The 19,647-nt window shown below is 42.4% G+C and overlaps 1 protein-coding gene across 1 annotated transcript in view; it reads left to right on the forward strand.

Annotated features, from left to right (window-relative positions):
* Positions 1–19,647, forward strand: part of LOC103281858 (uncharacterized) — a 32,242-nt gene that overhangs the window by 10,213 nt on the left and 2,382 nt on the right. The window contains exons 3-5 of the mRNA XM_062960405.1: positions 7,394–7,570; positions 8,470–8,738; positions 12,883–13,704. Of these exons, the coding sequence (XP_062816475.1) occupies positions 7,394–7,570; positions 8,470–8,738; positions 12,883–13,704 (1,268 nt within the window). The remainder of the gene's footprint in view (positions 1–7,393; positions 7,571–8,469; positions 8,739–12,882; positions 13,705–19,647) is intronic.

Raw genomic sequence — 19,647 nt, forward strand, 5'->3', positions numbered from 1 at the left:
GCCCCAAACTCTAAAGCAATTTTTCCTCACACTTCAAACTATTAGGCCCCACACTCTACATTTTTCCTCACACTTCAAACTATTAGGCCCCAAACTCTACATTTTTCCTCACACTTCAAACTATTAGGCCCCAAACTCTACATTTTTCCTCACACTTCAAACTATTAGGCCCCAAACTCTACATTTTTCCTCACACTTCAAACTATTAGGCCCCAAACTCTACATTTTTCCTCACACTTCAAACTATTAGGCCCCAAACTCTACATTTTTTCCTCACACTTCAAACTATTAGGCCCCAAACTCTACATTTTCCTCACACTTCAAACTATTAGGCCCCACACTCTACATTTTTCCTCACACTTCAAACTATTAGGCCCCAAACTCTACATTTTTCCTCACACTTCAAACTATTAGGCCCAAACTCTACATTTTTCCACACACTTCAAACTATTAGGCCCCAAACTCTACATTTTTCCTCACACTTCAAACTATTAGGCCCCAAACTCTACATTTTTCCTCACACTTCAAACTATTAGGCCCCAAACTCTACATTTTTCCTCACACTTCAAACTATTAGGCCCCAAACTCTACATTTTTCCTCACACTTCAAACTATTAGGCCCCAAACTCTACATTTTCCTCACACTTCAAACTATTAGGCCCCAAACTCTACATTTTTCCTCACACTTCAAACTATTAGGCCCCAAACTCTACATCTTTCCTCACACTTCAAACTATTAGGCCCCAAACTCTACATTTTTCCTCACACTTCAAACTATTGGGCCCCAAACTCTACATTTTTCCTCACACTTCAAACTATTAGGCCCCAAACTCTACATTTTTCCTCACACTTCAAACTATTAGGCCCCAAACTCTACATCTTTCCTCACACTTCAAACTATTAGGCCCCAAACTCTACATTTTTCCTCACACTTCAAACTATTGGGCCCCAAACTCTACATTTTTCCTCACACTTCAAACTATTAGGCCCCAAACTCTACATTTTTCCTCACACTTCAAACTATTAGGCCCCAAACTCTACATTTTTCCTCACACTTCAAACTATTAGGCCCCAAACTCTACATCTTTCCTCACACTTCAAACTATTAGGCCCCAAACTCTACATTTTTCCTCACACTTCAAACTATTAGGCCCCAAACTCTACATTTTTCCTCACACTTCAAACTATTAGGCCCCAAACTCTACATTTTTCCTCACACTTCAAACTATTAGGCCCCAAACTCTACATTTTTCCTCACACTTCAAACTATTAGGCCCCAAACTCTACATCTTTCCTCACACTTCAAACTATTAGGCCCCAAACTCTACATTTTTCCTCACACTTCAAGCTATTAGGCCCCAAACTCTACATTTTTCCTCACACTTCAAACTATTAGGCCCCACACTCTATATTTTTCCTCACACTTCAAACTATTAGGCCCCTAACTCTACGTTTTGCCTCACAATACAACCTACTAGGCCTCAAACAAACCACATACTGAGTCTTAGTCTTATAGATCATGACGTGGTTCTGTGAATCCAGGAGACCGGGTGGAGTGATGCCCTTTGGCCCCCGAGTGGCAGTTATTCCTGGGGGGGGGGGGGGGAGGGGCTCCCTGGAATGATTGATGGCTTCCTGCCCCTCCCCCTTCGCTACAGTAGAGTCTCACTTATCCAACATAAACGGGCCAGCAGAACATTGGATAGGTGAATATGTTGGATAATAAGGAGGCATTAAGGAAAAGCCTACTAAACATCAAATTAGGTTATGATTTTACAAATTAAGCACCAAAACATCATGTTAGACAACAAATTTGACAGAAAAAGCAGTTCAATACGCAGTAATGCTATCTAGTAATTACTGTATTTACAAATTTAGCACCAAAATATCACGATATATTGAAAACATCGACTACAAAAATGCATTGGATAATCCAGAACGTTGGATAAGCGAGTGTTGGATAAGTGAGACTCTACTGTACAAACTATTAGGCCTCGAACTATACATTTTGCCTCATAATACAAACGATTAGGCCTCAAATTATAAATCCCGCCTCATAATAAAAATGATTAGGCCTCAAACTATACATTTTGCCTCAGAATACAAATGATTAGGCCTCAAACTATAAATTCTGCCTCATAATAAAACGATAAGGCCTCAAACTATGAATCCCGCCTCATAATAAAAGGCCTCAAACTGTACATTTTGCCTCAGAATACAAATGATTAGGCCTCAAAACTATAAATCCCACCTCATAATAAAAACGATTAGGCCTCAAAACTATAAATCCCACCTCATAATAAAAACGATTAGGCCTCAAACTATAAATTCTGCCTCATAATAAAACGATAAGGCCTCAAACTATTCGAATCCGCCTCATAATAAAAGGCCTCAAACTGTACATTTTTCATCAGAATACAAATGATTAGGCCTCAAAACGATAAATCCCACCTCATAATAAAAACAATTAGGCCTCAAACTGTACATTTTGCCTCAGAACACAAATGATTAGGCCTCAAAACTATAAATCCCACCTCATAATAAAAACGATTAGGCCTCAAACTGTACATTTTTCCTCAGAATACAAATGATTAGGCCTCAAAACGATAAATCCCACCTCATAATAAAAACGATTAGGCCTCAAACTGTACATTTTGCCTCAGAACACAAATGATTAGGCCTCAAAACGATAAATCCCACCTCATAATAAAAACGATTAGGCCTCAAACTGTACATTTTGCCTCAGAATACAAATGATTAGGCCTCAAAACGATAAATCCCACCTCATAATAAAAACGATTAGGCCTCAAACTGTACATTTTGCCTCAGAATACAAATGATTAGGCCTCAAACGATAAATTCTGACTCATAATAAAAATGATTACGCCTCAAACTGTCCATTTTGCCTCATAATAAAAACGATTAGGCCTCAAACTGTACATTTGCCTCATAATACAAAGGATTAGGCCTCAAACTATAAATCCCGCCTCATAATAAAAACGATTAGGCCTCAAACTGTACATTTGCCTCATAATACAAAGGATTAGGCCTCAAACTATGAATCCCGTCTCATAATAAAAACGATTAGGCCTCAAACTGTACATTTTGCCTCAGAATACAAAGGATTAGGCCTCAAACTATAAATCCCGCCTCATAATACAAACGATTAGGCATCAAACTCTACATTTTTCCTCACACTTCAAACTATTAGGCCCCAAACTCTATATTTTTCCTCACACTTCAAACTATTAGGCCCCAAACTCTATATATTTCCTCACACTTCAAACTATTAGGCCCCAAACTCTACATTTTTCCTCACACTTCAAACTATTAGGCCCCAAACTCTACATTTTTCCTCACACTTCAAACTATTAGGCCCCAAACTCTACATTTTTCCTCACACTTCAAACTATTAGGCCCCAAAACTCTATATTTTTCCTCACACTTCAAACTATTAGGCCCCAAACTCTATATTTTCCTCACACTTCAAACTATTAGGCCTTAAACTCTACATTTTTCCTCACACTTCAAGCTATTAGGCCCCAAACTCTACATTTTTCCTCACACTTCAAACTATTAGGCCCCACACTCTATATTTTTCCTCACACTTCAAACTATTAGGCCCCACACTCTACGTTTTGCCTCACAATACAACCTACTAGGCCTCAAACAAACCACATACTGAGTCTTAGTCTTATAGATCATGACGTGGTTCTGTGAATCCAGGAGACCGGGAGGAGTGATGCCCTTTGGCCCCCGAGTGGCAGTTATTCCTGGGGGGGGGGGGGCCTCCCTGGAATGATTGATGGCTTCCTGCCCCTCCCCCTTCGCTACAGTAGAGTCTCACTTATCCAACATAAACGGGCCAGCAGAACATTGGATAGGTGAATATGTTAGATAATAAGGAGGCATTAAGGAAAAGCCTACTAAACATCAAATTAGGTTATGATTTTACAAATTAAGCACCAAAACATCATGTTAGACAACAAATTTGACAGAAAAAGCAGTTCAATACGCAGTAATGCTATCTAGTAATTACTGTATTTACAAATTTAGCACCAAAATATCACGATATATTGAAAACATCGACTACAAAAATGCATTGGATAATCCAGAACGTTGGATAAGCGAGTGTTGGATAAGTGAGACTCTACTGTACAAACTATTAGGCCTCGAACTATACATTTTGCCTCATAATACAAACGATTAGGCCTCAAATTATAAATCCCGCCTCATAATAAAAATGATTAGGCCTCAAACTATAAATTCTGCCTCATAATAAAACGATAAGGCCTCAAACTATGAATCCCGCCTCATAATAAAAGGCCTCAAACTGTACATTTTTCCTCAGAATACAAATGATTAGGCCTCAAAACGATAAATCCCACCTCATAATAAAAACGATTAGGCCTCAAACTGTACATTTTGCCTCAGAACACAAATGATTAGGCCTCAAAATGATAAATCCCACCTCATAATAAAAACGATTAGGCCTCAAACTGTACATTTTGCCTCAGAATACAAATGATTAGGCCTCAAAACGATAAATCCCACCTCATAATAAAAACGATTAGGCCTCAAACTGTACATTTTGCCTCAGAATACAAATGATTAGGCCTCAAAACGATAAATCCCACCTCATAATAAAAACGATTAGGCCTCAAACTGTACATTTTGCCTCAGAATACAAATGATTAGGCCTCAAACGATAAATTCTGACTCATAATAAAAATGATTACGCCTCAAACTGTCCATTTTGCCTCATAATAAAAACGATTAGGCCTCAAACTGTACATTTGCCTCATAATACAAAGGATTAGGCCTCAAACTATGAATCCCGCCTCATAATAAAAACGATTAGGCCTCAAACTGTACATTTTGCCTCAGAATACAAAGGATTAGGCCTCAAACTATAAATCCCGCCTCATAATAAAAACGATTAGGCCTCAAACTATAAATCCCGCCTCATAATACAAACGATTAGGCATCAAACTGTACATTTTGCCTCATAATAAAAACGATTAGGCCTCAAACTGTACATTTTGCCTCAGAATACAAAGGATTAGGCCTCAAACTATAAATCCCGCCTCATAATAAAAACGATTAGGCATCAAACTGTACATTTTGCCTCAGAATACAAGCGATTAGACCTCAAAACGATAAATCCCGCCTCATAATAAAAACGATTAGGCCTCCAACTGTACATTTTGCCTCAGGATACAAACGATTTGGCCTCAAACTATAAATCCCGCCTCATAATAAAAACGATTAGGCCTCAAACTATGAATCCCGCCTCATAATAAAAGGCCTCAAACTGTACATTTTGCCTCAGAATACAAACGATTAGGCCTCAAAACTCTGAATCCCGCCTCATGAGACCAACGATTAGGCCCCAAAGTCTACATTTTGCCTCACGCTTCAAACTCTTAGGCCTCAAACTCTGAATCCCACCTCACAGCACAAACTATTAAACCCCAAATTGTAGGTTTTGCCTCACCCTTCAAACTCTTAGGCCTCACACTATCTATTTCCAGACTCGGCCACAGACTATAAGTTCTACCCCATGATGCAACCTCTCAGGCCCCAAACTACAAATCCCTCCTCCGAGTCCAACCTCTCAGGCCCAAACTCTCCCTTTCCCTTCCTTCAGGCCTCATGGGCAGCCATTTTCAACAGGCCAGGGAAAGGTTAGTGCAAATAATAATAATTGAAAGACATATTTTGGATGACTATGTCTTTTCTGGCCAAATTTGGTGTGATTTGCTTCAGTGGTTTTGTTGTTTACTCCATAGTAAAACGAACATTACATTTTTATGTATATAGATTAGTATTGTTATTACTTTAGCCTTGCCGGGCCATAGGCCAGATTTTGGGCTGTGCCCCTCCAAATCCGATGGTGTTGCTACCAATGTGCCTTCCTCCCATTACTATGATTAGTATTCTTACTTTAGCCTTGCCGGGCCATAGGCCAGATCTCGGGTCTACATCCCTTCTAATCCGACGGTTTTGCTATCCTGCTGTCATCTCTTTTATTATTATTATTATTATTACTGCTCTAGTGTTGCCATACCATAGGCAAGATCTCGGTTCTGCGTCCCTCCGATTCTGACGGTGTTGTTATCCCATGTTTGTTCCTCCCATTATTATTATTATTATTATTTGTTATAATTATTTGTTGTTATTATTATTTGTCATGCCATAGGCAAGATCTCGGGTCTGCGTCCCTCCGATTCTGACGGTGTTGTTATCCCATGTTTGTTCCTCCCATTATTATTATTATTATTATTTGTTATCATTATTTGTTGTTGTTATTATTTGTCATACCATAGGCAAGATCTCGGGTCTGCGTCCCTCCGATTCCGACGGTGTTGCTATCCCATGTTTGTTCCTCCCATTATTATTATTATTATTATTTGTTATCATTATTTGTTGTTATTATTATTTGTCATGCCATAGGCAAGATCTCGGGTCTGCGTCCCTCCGATTCCGACGGTGTTGCTATGCCATGTTTGTTCCTCCCATCATCATCATTATTATTATTATTTGTTATCATTATTTGTTGTTATTATTATTTGTCATACCATAGGCAAGATCTCGGGTCTGCGTCCCTCCGATTCCGACGGTGTTGCTATCCCATGTTTGTTCCATTATTATTATTATTATTATTATTATTATTATTATTATTATTATTATTATTTGTTATCATTATTTGTTATTGTTATTATTACTACTATTACTATTATAATTAATAGTATCAAGACACAGTATATTATTTGAGAACACAAAAATGCTCGACCACTCCAACAACTCTCATGTCAGACTACACAGAGAAACCATTGAAATCCACAAGAAGCATGTGGACAACTTCAACAGAAAGGAGGAAACCATGAAAAGGAACAAAATCTGGCTCCCGGTATTAAAATCAGAGCAGTCGATAAGGAGCAACACTCTGAAAACAGAAGAATTCCAGACAGGAATCAATCAGGGGCAGCTAACGACTCTGAACAAGGGATTCCCCCAGGCCAGGATGCGAGGCTAGGCAGGCCATTCAATGCTAACAAAGGGGATTAATGATAACATTCACTCTGGCCTCCAACAGACAAGAGTTCTTCCCTCCACCCAGATGTATACACCTCCCTTGCTGAGTTTCTCCATACCTCACAACCTCTGAGGATGACTGCCATAGATGTGGGCGAAACGTCAGGAGAGAATGCTGCTTCTGGAGCATGGCCATACAGCCTGGAAAACAGACAACCACCCTGTGATCCTGGCCATGAAAGCCTCCGACAACAGAGTGTGAGGGTGAGGTCGGGACAAGCTCAGTTTGATGGAGCAACGGAGTGAGACTGAGCTCTCTCCTTCCGACCACGTCCGTCCGGACACTTCTTCCCAGCGTGGTCATCTGAGGGAGTCCTCGGTCGGAGGGAAGCTCCGGTGTCCGGCCCTTCTCGGCCAGGGCTCCCTTCTCCTCCGGAACCCTCCCCACGTTCCGGATCCATCCCGTTGTCCCGGGCAGCGGCCGCCACGGAGATCGCCGTTGTTACGAGCGGCGGCCGTTGGTGGGTCTTCCGTGAGCCTGGCCTTGGACGTGGTTTGGTTTGGATTTGGATTGGACAGAACTGACACGGAAACTCTCAAGAGGAATCGTTTTTCCCGAATATCTGTGTAAGTGTTGCTGAGTGTCTTCCATTTATGTTAAGAATCATACAAATGTCGTCCAAGTAAATACAGGTAGTGGAGACCTCAAGTAAAATATTCATTGTCATATATACTATCAGTAAAGGTAAGAGATTCTAGAGGGTTATGATCGACCACTGTTTCTCATCAAATCCAATTTTGATGGATATTAATAAGATCCCATAATCCCCTTCTTTGGCAACTTGCAGAACAAGTGCCACTAAAAGTTGTTTCTATAGAAGAAATATGACATTACTAACATAGTACTCACTAGGTATGTCCAAAAAATCGTTTTGATTCTTATATCGGAATTATATCGGATTGTTCTCGCTTTTTGAGACGCATTCTGAGATGTTGTCTCACAGCATTACAAATTTTCGGAAATATCCAAAATTTTTGAGGGAAAAAATTGGAAATAGTTTCTATATCGAAGCGCCGGCGCCCCCTACTTTAGAAACGAGAATTGAAACATATTTTTCATCGATCGGACATGCCTAGTACTCACACATGACAGACCATACTCTCCTTTTTACGTTTCACCGAAAATACATTAGTCAGCTAAAACATATAGTTACAGTAGAGTCTCACTTATCCAACGTTCTGGATTATCCAACACATTTTTGTAGTCAATGTTTTCAATACATCGTGATATTTTGGTGCTAAATTCGTAAATACAGTAATTACTACGTAGCATTACTGCGTATTGAACTACTTTTTCTGTCAAATTTGTTGTATAAAATGATGTTTTGGGGCTTAATTTGTAAAATCATATCCTAATTTGATGTTTAATAGCTTCATTGCTTCATCGCTTCCATCTCCTCGTTGGACCAAGGCCGTGGTCGAGCTCGGCTACTCGAGAGAGAGAGAGGCCCATTCCGGAGCGGTGGTGCCTCTGGCCCTGGCCGCCTCCTTCTTCCAGAGGGTGACCACAGCATCGGCAGAACCACCAGCCGAGGAGGCCGGAAGCTCCCCAAACGCCGCCGGGAATCCCTCCGGATCCGGGAGCCTTTGGACCATTTCCATAGGTCCTCCACCCCGGCAGAGAGTCTCAGCCTGGTCAGGTGATTTCCTTAAAATTTATTTTTATTGATATTATCTTATATTTCATGTTGTGAATATCCTGCACATTTATTGCGCCAAATTGCTATGTGTGTGTGTGTAAAGAAATCCTTGCAGAGTTGTTTGCAAAAGATCTCTGCAAAAAAGGGAGCTGAGCTATTGCAGAGGCAAGCCACGCCTCAAACAATGTATCGGTTTGCTGGAAGATGGCTGGGTTTGTCAGTTGGGAATCTGAGCTTGCAGGGAGAGCACAGAAAAGACAGGCTCTCTAGCTACGGTCAAGTAGCAGTTTAAATATGCTATGCTGGATATATTGAATGCTGATTGATTAGTTATTGATCCTATGCAACTACAAGGACATTGTACGATTGCTGAACTGTTTACTTAACTTCAACTCAACAAGTAAAGTTTCCTTTTGTTCTTTCAATTCCTCTGCCTGGTCTGAGTCTTTTGCACATGGTGTTAACTGGACGCTGCTGGTTCCGCTATACACACTCGCTAACAACATTTAATACTAACGTTCCTACCTACGCATCATTTATCTATTATCGCATTTCTCCACCCTCTTCCCTTCGATATTGTCTGCTCACATATCTAATATATCCTCATTCTATCCATTTCTTTGTACTTCTCGGTTGTAATTTTTGTGGCCTCTCTTTTTAAGTTCTCTATTGTTTGTCTTGTAAGTGCCCCCTCTTTTTGCCATTGGTCTTCTGATGTTCGTAGGATATTTTCCTCATCTTTGATCATCCCTTTGTCTATTACTCCCAGCAGCCCTTGCTCTGAAATCTGTGCTTTCTTCATTATGTCTCCCATCATACTCTCCCTAACTAGACATTCTCCAGATTTCCCTTGTTTCAGTTTATTATATAGTCCTAATATCTCAATCCAATTTTTATCTCTCATCCTATCTATTATTCTGTTTATGGGGATGAGATGGCCATTCATCTATATATATATATAAAAGAGTGATGGAATCCTTGCGACCGCCAAAACAACAAAACTAAACACCCCACAACCTTGAAAATTGACAACACAACCCATCATCCATGCCTCTAGGCTGATACGACAAAAAGAAAAGAAAGATAAAGTCCTAATTAGAGGGAGAGGAATAATTGTTTTTATCCAATTGCTGCCAGTTAGAAGGCTAAGCTCCGCCCACTTGGTCTCCTAGCAACCCACTCACCCCAGGGGACAGGCAGAGTTAGGCCTCACTTAGGCCTCTTCCACACTGCCTATAAAATACAGATTATCAGATTTGAACTGGATTATATGGCAGTGTAGACTCAAGGCCCTTCCACACAGCTATATAATCTTATATTATCTGCTTTAACTGGATTATCTGGACTCCACACCTTTACCCTTGACCTTAACTACCACCAATTCCTCAATGCTTTATTTCCCATACCACCATACTTTGCCACAGCAACACGTGGCCGGGCACAGCTAGTATCATATAAATCTTTAATCCTATAGTATCTCTCTCATATTTTCGAATAATGGTTTTATCTGGAATGCTTCATAGTCTAGTTCTACATTTGGGATTCCCCACCCCAATTCGTCTTGGTGTGTAAAGTATATTTTATTTGATAGTCTAGATTTCTTTTCTCCTAAGATCCATTTCTTGATAGTCCTATTCCAAATATTAAATTGTCCTTGTTTAATTTCCAATGGAAGAACTTGAAATAAATACAATCATTTAGGTATCAGGAACATTTTAGTTGCTTTTATTTTCCCTTAGGTGCTCGGATTTTTGTTTTTCCCATTTTTCATATTGTTAGAAATTTTCTTCCATGTCTGTTTGTAATTAATCTCCTCCATCTTTCCCATAAACATAAGATTTTTTTTAAAAAAAGATATTTTAAAGATGTTTTTAAATTGTTAGATTTTAGCCTTTCTTGTAAGCCGCCCCGAGCCCTAGGAGACCAGGACCTTCTACTTTACTTTCTTGCTGCAAATGTTTGCAATCATAGGACAGGCCACCTGTCAATCACCATTAAGTTTGGTTCCGCCCCTTGTTCAGGGCTCTGGGAGGGAAGGAGCCATTTTTAAGTTCGTCTCACTTAGGAAGCTCAGCTATAGGACGTAGACCAGCTCGTCCCGTAGAAAAGCTTCATATCTACAGAACACCAGGGATATTGACCGTCCGGGGATACAGAACAACAGCACAGAAACATCTGCAAGCCTTGGCTGGTAGGTCCACTTGACAACCAGACGCACTTGGAGTCAGCAGTGGGTCCCAGACCAGCTAGGCCCAGATAATAGAGAGCCTGGGAGGGGTTATAAGAGGGTTTTCACAGTTATTCAAAGCCTGTCCTGTGGGGACAAGACTCCTTGAAGATTTATTATTTGTTCGTCAATAAAGACTTGGTTATTTCTTTAAAAGACTCAAAGGCCATCTTTTCAGGGAAATTCCTCAACAACCTTTCTTTAGGCACCCTGGCTTCCCGCTGGGCGTAAAGTGTACGTCCTATATAATAGACAATCAGTGACAGGCCCAGCGTGTGACAGAATAGCGACCCCTTCCAACACAGGCCGTGACCCTGTTCCCTGTTCAGCTCTGCGACTGACCAAGAGGACCTCTGTCTTGCCTGGATTCAGTTTCAATTTGTTCGCCCTCATCCAGTCCGACACAGTGGCCAGACACCGGATCAGGACCCGAACAGCCTCCTGAGTGACAGGTGGGAAGGAGTGACAGAGCTGGACATCACCTGCGTACAGATGACACCTCACCCCGAAACTCCAGATGATCTCTCCCAGTGGCTTCATGTCTATGTTAAACAACATGGGGGACAGTACCGACCCCTGCAGGACCCCACAAGACAACGGTTGTGGGGCCGAGCAGGAGTCCCACAGTGACACCATCTGGAACGACCCTCCAGGAAGGACCGGAGCCGCTGCAGAACACGACCCCCGAGACCCATCCTGCGAGGCACCCCAGGAGGAGACCATGGTCAACGGTATCAAAGGCCGCGGAGAGGTCCAGCAGAACCGGCAGGGACACCCTCCCCTGTCCAGTTCCCGGCCAAGATCATCGACTCAGGCGACCAAGGCTGTCTCGGTACCATGTCCCGGCCTGAAGCCAGACTGCGCTGGATCTAGAAAATCAGTGTCATCCAAGAATGCCTGGAGTTGTGCGGCCACCACACCTTCCACGACCTTGCCCAAAAAGGGGAGATGGGAAGTAGGCCGAAAGTTCTCCAACTGAGTGGAGTCCAGTGATGGCTTCTTCAACAGTGGTTTGATCACAGCCAGTTTGAGGCTCGCTGGAAATATGCCTTCCCGAAGGGAGGGAGGTACTTATTGTGCCAAATTGCTATGTGTGTGTGTGTAAAGAAATCCTTGCAAAGTTGTTTGCAAGAGATCTCTGCAAAAGAGCTCAGCTTGCAGAGGCAAAGCCACGCCTCAAACAACGTATCTGTTTGCTGGCAGATGGCTGATTTTGTCAGTTGGGAATCTGGCCTTCCAGAGAGAGCACAGAAAAGACATGCTCTCTAGCTACGGTCAAGTAGCAGTTTGAATATGCTATGCTGGATATATTGAATGCTGATTGATTAGTTATTGTTCTTATGCAACTACATGGACATTGTACGATTGCAGAACTGTTTTATATTTCAACTCAACAAGCAAGAGTAAAGTTCCTCTGTTCTTTCAATTCCTCTGCCTGGTGTGAGTTTCTTTGCACATGGTGTTAACTGGACGCTGCCGGTTCCGCTATATTCACTCCCTAACAGTACTCACCACCACCGTCACCCACTCGGCCAACCCCCCTCTGGCTTCTCTCACCAGCCGGGATGGACAGGGGTCTCGGATGCACGTGTTCGCCCTCACCTCTCCGAGCCCCTTGGTCACATCCGGGGAAGGCCGAAAGCGCCATTCGCCTACAATGGTGAATAAACAGGAGAGACGACATGGACTGATTTGTGGCTAAAGCATGAGGGGTTTTTTGGATGAGTGGACTTAACTATATGTTTTAAATTTTTATACTGAGTGGAATAGTTCTCAATTGATTTATTGTACTGTTGTGATTCCAACTATGTGTTGGCACTGAATTGTTGCCATTGCTGTAAGCCGCCCTGAGTCCCTCTGGGAAATAAATAAATTTCTTCTTCTTCTTCTTCTTCTTCTTCTTCTTCTTCTTCCTAGAAACACCATGAAGCGACTGGTGCATTACCAGTGCTGCACATGGAGCGAAGGGGTGGAGCTCCCACCAATCCAGCCAACGACCACCTACCACAGGGTCAGCAGCCGCCCGCTGGAGCGCCCGTCCCCGCTGCCGCCGCCTGTCCCTGCCCACCACCACCACCCCGTGGCACCGGCCGGGCCTCGTCGTGCACGCTGGGAGCCGGCCGCCCACCGTGCCGACGAGGCCCGCGCCAGGAAGACCGGCCTGGCGTTCCAAAAATTAGAGGAGGCTGCCTGGCGTATTTATAGAGACCACCACGAGCGGCAGTGGGCGGCGATGAAGGAAGGCCGGTGCGACGTGGTGGCCCTGCGTGAGGCCCAGCGGACAGCCCTCGTCGCCCTCTTCCGCCGCTTCCTCTTCTTTGAGTTGCCAAGGCTCAAGGTGCACTCCCGGCGGGCCCGTGACGCCCAGGAGCGGCTCTTGGCCCTCCTGGAAGCTGAGGTCCGCCGGGGGTGCCCTTGGAGGAAGATCAGCTTATTAATCCAACGGGCCGAAGAAGAGGAGGCGGCGGAGGAGGGCGGCGAGGAGGGCGAGGCGGCGGAGGAGGAGGTGCAGCAACACCCGCCCTCGCCTCCCCGCCTCGCCACCGTCCGCCTGTCACCACCCTGCCAGCCTCGGCCACCACCTCCCCGGCCTTCCTTCACCGCCGCCCAAGCTCGCCGCCGCAGCCTCCTCGGACGCCAGGCCAGGGCCACCGTGGGCAGGGACCCACACCAAGGCGGCGGCAGTGGCAGCGGACAAGGCCTCCAGCTGGCGGTCGTCGGGAAGGCCGTTGCCAAGAGGTAGGACCCCCCCCTTCAAACCCCTTGTTCTGTCACTGTTCTGTTGATTGTCTTTTGTATAGGATGTACACTTTATGCCCAGCGGGAAGCCAGGGTGCCTAAAGAAAGGTTGTTGAGGAATTTCCCTGAACAAGGATAGTCCTTTGAGTCTTTAATGAGATAACAAAGTCTTTATTGATGAACAAATAACAAATTTTCCAGGAGTCAAATAACACTTCAAGGTTTCCTTACTCAACTGATGGCCCTTTGAATCTTGTCCCCAAGGGACAGGCGAGAGGCTTTGGATCACTATGAAAACCCTCTTCTAACCTCTCCCAGGCTGTCTATCAATATGGGCTTAGCTGAGGTGGGACTCACTACCGATTCCAAATGCGTCTGGGTATCGAGTGGACCTACCAGCCAAGGCTTGCAGATGTTTCCGCTGGGGTTCCGTGGATCTGTGATGCTGTTCTCTCTTTGAGTCTTTAGAAACTTAGGGCTGTTTCCCTCAGGCTGTAAGCCAGAGCTTTTGGGACTTTCCCCCTGGAATTTCTCTTTCTGATTCCTCGGATGTTCTATATCCCCGGATGTTCTTGAGATAGGAAGCTTTTCTACGGGACGAGCTGGTCTACGTCCTATAGCTGAGCTTCCTTAAGTGAGACAGACTTAAAGATGGCTCCTTCCCTCCCAGAGCCCGGAACAAGGGGCGGAACCAAACTTAAAGATGATTGACAGGCGGCCTGTCCTATGATTGCAAACATTTGCAGCAAGAAAATAAAGTCGGAGCTTCTGGTCCAGCTGTACCAGCACACCCCTGCCTCCCAGAATCAGGACTGTGGGCCACGTTGGGTCCCGATCCATCGGTGTTGGGTTCACCCTGGATGACGGGGAACTACGACTACAACGATAGGGTTCTATTATTATTGTTATTGATCGTGATTACAAGAACAACAATAATAGGCTGGACTGGATGGCCCATGCGGTCTCTGAGAACGAGAGGATTCTATTATTATCATTATTGATTGTGATTACAAGAACAACAATAATAGGCTGGACTGGATAATAGGCTGGATGTCCCCTGGGGGTCTCTTCCAACTCTGGGATTCTAATAGTAATAATACTGTATATACTTGAGTATAAGCCTAGTTTTTCAGCCCTTTTTTAGGACTGAAAAAAGCCCCTCTCGGCTTATACTCGAGTGAGGGTCCTGGCTGGCTTATACTTGAGTAAATATGGTACATTTATTATATTTCTCTATTTTTATTGATATTATTACATTTAATATTTTTCTCTATTATTGTTGCTACTATTACATTTATTTTACTCTATTTTTATTATTAGTAATACGTTTATTATTTCACTCTGATATTATTATTACATTTATCATTTTACTCTATTATTATTAAAAGGATACATAAGGGCATTTACATGGAAGAAGATGAGAATAAGGACTTGATCAGAGTTGGACAGTCTTATTTTAAATTAGAGTTTTATGTAAATATTCAGAAACATTTAACCTACCGATGCCTCGATTCATGTAATTTTATTGATTTCTATTTTTATTTCTGAAATTTACCACTCTCGGCTTATACTTGAGTCAAGGTTTTCCCAGTTTTCTTGTGGTAAAATTAGGCGCCTCGGCTTATATTTGAGTCGGCTTATACTCGAGTATATACGGTAATAATAACAAGAGATTGTGATATTGAATCTCGACCGCAGTTGTGAGGATCCTGCCTGGCAAGGAATGCTACCAATTCATTCAGTTCCCAGATTAGAATTAACTCACCAAAGGCAGTTCAATTGTTATATCCTCATATTGCATAAGCCATTATTATTAATATCATTATTATTATTATTATTATTATTATTATTATTTTCCTGGATGAAGTCTACTAGTACTACTATTATTATTATTGATAATATTACGTGCATTTTATTATGAGTAATATTGATGATAATATTAGGTTGGAGTGGATGTTCCTTGTGGGTCTCTTCCAACTCTGGGATTCTAATAGTAATAATACGGTAATAATAATAATAACAACAAGAGATTGTGCTATTGAATCTCGACCGCAGTCGTGAGGATCCTGCCTGATTGAAATACTCAAGGCGCAAATGCAAACAGTGCCAACAAAGAAGAAAAATAAGACAAGTGCAAAGAAGCCAGAATGGATGTCCAAAGAACTTCTAACTGAGCTAAAGCTCAAAAGTGACATGCACAAGAAGTGGAAAAGGGGAGAAATCACCAAAGAAGAATTCAAACGTATAGCCAACACCTGTAGGGAAAAGGCTCGCAAGGCTAAAGCGCAAAATGAGCTCAGGCTTGCCAGGGACATAAAAAACAACAAAAAAGGCTTTTTTGCTTACGTTGGTAGAAAAAGGAAGAAAAAGGAGGCGATAGGGCCATTGCAAGGAGAAGATGGGGTGATGGCGACAGGGGACAGGGAAAAGGCAGAACTACTTAATGCCTTCTTTGCCTCGGTCTTCTCAGAAAAAGAAAGCCATCTTCAACCTCAGCAACACGGAATGGACGAAGGATTGGGGGAAATCCAACCCCAAATAGGGAAACAAGTTGTCCAGGAACACCTGGCCTCTCTAAACGAATTCAAGTCCCCAGGGCCAGATCAGCTACACCCAAGAGTACTGAAGGAACTAGCGGAAGTTATTTCAGAACCACTGGCAATTATCTTCGAGAATTCTTGGAGAACGGGAGAAGTTCCAGCAGATTGGAGGAGGGCGAATGTGGTCCCTATTTATCTTCAAGAAGGGAAAAAAGAACGACCCAAACAATTACCGTCCGGTCAGCCTCACATCGATACCAGGCAAAATTCTGGAAAAGATCATTAAGGAAGTGGTCTGCGAACACTTAGAAACAAATGCAGTCATTGCTAATAGTCAACACGGATTTACCAAAAACAAGTCATGCCAGACTCATCTGATCTCTTTTTTCGATAGAGTTACGAGTTGGGTCGATACAGGGAATGCTGTGGATGTAGCCTACCTGGATTTCAGTAAGGCCTTCGACAAAGTCCCCCACGACCTTCTGGCAAACAAACTAGTAAAATGTGGGCTAGACAAAACTACGGTGAGGTGGATCTGTAATTGGCTAAGCGAACGAACCCAAAGGGTGCTCACCAATGCGTCGTCTTCATCATGGAAAGAAGTGACAAGTGGAGTGCCACAAGCAGGGCTCCGTCCTGGGCCCGGTTCTGTTCAACATCTTTATGAACGACTTAGACGAAGGGTCAGAAGGCACGATCATCAAGTTTGCAGACGACACCAAACTGGGAGGGAGAGCCAACACTCCAGAAGAAAGGAGCAGAATTCAAAACGATCTTGACAGACTAGAGAGATGGGCCGAAACTCACAAAATGAAGTTCAACAGGGACAAATGCAAGAGACTTCACTTCGGCAGAAAAAATGGAAATCAAAGATACAGAATGGGGGACGAGGCCTGGCTTGACAGCAGTGTGTGCGAAAAAGATCTTGGAGTCCTCGTGGGGAGGAAGATGAACATGAGCCAGGAATGTGATGCGGCAGCTAAAAAAGCCAACGGGATTCTGTCCTCATCAATAGGGGAATAGCGTCTAGATCCAGGGAAGTCCTGCTCCCCCTCTTTCTATTCTGCCTTGGTCAGACCACTTTACCTGGAATCACACTGTGTCCCATTCTGGGCACCACAGTTGAAGGGAGATGTTGACAAGCTGGAAAGCGTCCAGAGGAGGGCGACTAAAATGATGAAGGGTCTGGAGAACAAGCCCTATGAGGAGCGGCTTAAAGAACTGGGTATGTTTAGCCTGCAGAAGAGAAGGCTGAGAGGAGACATGATGAGAGCCATGGACAAATACGTGAAGGGAAGTCCTAGGGAGGAGGGAGGGAGCTTGTTTTCTGCTGCCCTGGAGACTAGGACACAAGGGAACAAGGGCTTCAAACTACAGGAAAGGAAGGAGATTCCACCTGAACATCAGGAAGAACTTCCTCACGGTGAGAAGGGCTGTTCAACAGTGGAACTCTCTCCCCGGGGCCGTGGTGGAGGCTCCTTCCTTGGAGGCTTTTAAGCAGAGGCTGGATGGCCATCTGTCGGGGGTGCTTTGAATGCGATTTCCTGCTTCTTGGCAGAATGGGGTTGGACTGGATGGCCCATGTGGTCTCTTCCAACTCTACTATTCTATGATTCTATGATTCTATGAATGCTACCAATTCATTCAGTTCCCAGATTAGAATTAACTCACCAAAGGCAGTTCGATCTTTAAATCCTTGTATCGCATAAGCCATTATTATTATTAATATCATCATCATCATCATCATCATCATCATCATCATCATCATCATCATCATCATCATCATTATTATTTTCCTGGATGAAGTCTACTAGTACTACTATTATTATTATTGATAATATTATGAGCATTTTATTATGAGTAATATTGATGATAATATTAGGTTGGAGTGGATGTTCCTTGTGGGTCTCTTCCAACTCTGGGATTCTAATAGTAATAATACGGTAATAATAATAATAACAACAAGAGATTGTGCTATTGGAATTGGACCAGACCGCTAACCAACTAAGATTCATCAAGCAATTTAATTTTGAGAACGCTAATAAACCAGGGAAATGGCTGGCGCGGAAAATTCGTAAGAAAAAACAACTCCAACAAGTCACACAAATCAAGACAGACAATGAATGTATTACCAAGGATGAGGATATTTTACATGAATTTAATAAATTTTATTCACAATTATATAAGGATGATGGAACTGATAAGACAAAAATATCACAATATTTGGGAAATCAAAAACTAGAGAAGATTAGTGATCAACAAAGAGAAATTCTCAATAAAGAAATAACAGAAAATGAAATAAAGAAAGCAATCAGCTCCTTAAAGTCTAACAAATCGCCTGGGCCGGATGGATTCTCAGCAAACTTTTATAAAATCATGCAGGACATATTAGTTATCCACCTGAAAAGGGTAATGAACGAAGCATTGCAAAACAAAGAAATCCCTGACTCGTGGAGAGATGCAGATATAATTGTAATACCAAAAGAAAACCAAGATACTTCAGATGTAAGAAACTATCGCCCCATATCTTTATTGAATACAGACTATAAAATATTCACGTGTATATTGGCCAATAGATTCAAAGAATTTTTAAACAATTGGATTAATCCAGAACAAACAGGCTTTCTTCCGGGAAGGAAAATGAAAGAGAATGTTAGATGTATATTGGATATAATAGAATATTATGATTGGAACCATCAAAAGGAAGTAGCATTGCTCTCCATTGACGCGGAAAAAGCCTTTGATAATTTGAATTGGTCTTTTTTCAAGCTATTATTTAAGGAAATTGATATTGGACATCAATTTTATAATGCAGTGGACACGGTATATGAGAAACAAAGAGCCAAAATTTTGATTAACGGTCAACACTCAAAGAGTATCAAGATCGAAAAAGGGGTAAGACAGGGGTGCCCACTATCCCCTTTGATATTTATTTTTGCCTTAGAAATTCTGTTAAAAACCTAAAAAATGATCAAGAATTGAAGGGTACAAAAATTTTGAAAAATGAATTTAAGTACAGAGCATTTGCGGACGACATTATCTGCGTTATCGAAGATCCGAGAGCACAACTACCCAGGTGGATAACTAAGATTGAAGAATATGGAGAAATAGCTGGTTTCCGCCTAAACAGGAAAAAAACCAAGATACTAACAAAGAATATGACTAAAACCAATCAAGAACTATTGGAAAACATGACAGGAATTTCGATAGCCAAAAAGATCAAATACTTAGGAATCTGGCTTACAGCTAAGAATGCGCAACTATTAGAAAATAACTATAAACTAATGTGGAGGGAAATAAAGCAAGACTTACAGAAATGGCAGAATTTAAATATCTCATTATTAGGAAGAATCGCAACAATCAAAATGAACATTTTACCGAAAATGCTCTACCTATTTCAAAA

This window comes from Anolis carolinensis, unplaced genomic scaffold (assembly GCF_035594765.1).
Source record: "Anolis carolinensis isolate JA03-04 unplaced genomic scaffold, rAnoCar3.1.pri scaffold_7, whole genome shotgun sequence".
In the NCBI taxonomy this organism is placed as follows: domain Eukaryota; kingdom Metazoa; phylum Chordata; class Lepidosauria; order Squamata; family Dactyloidae; genus Anolis; species Anolis carolinensis.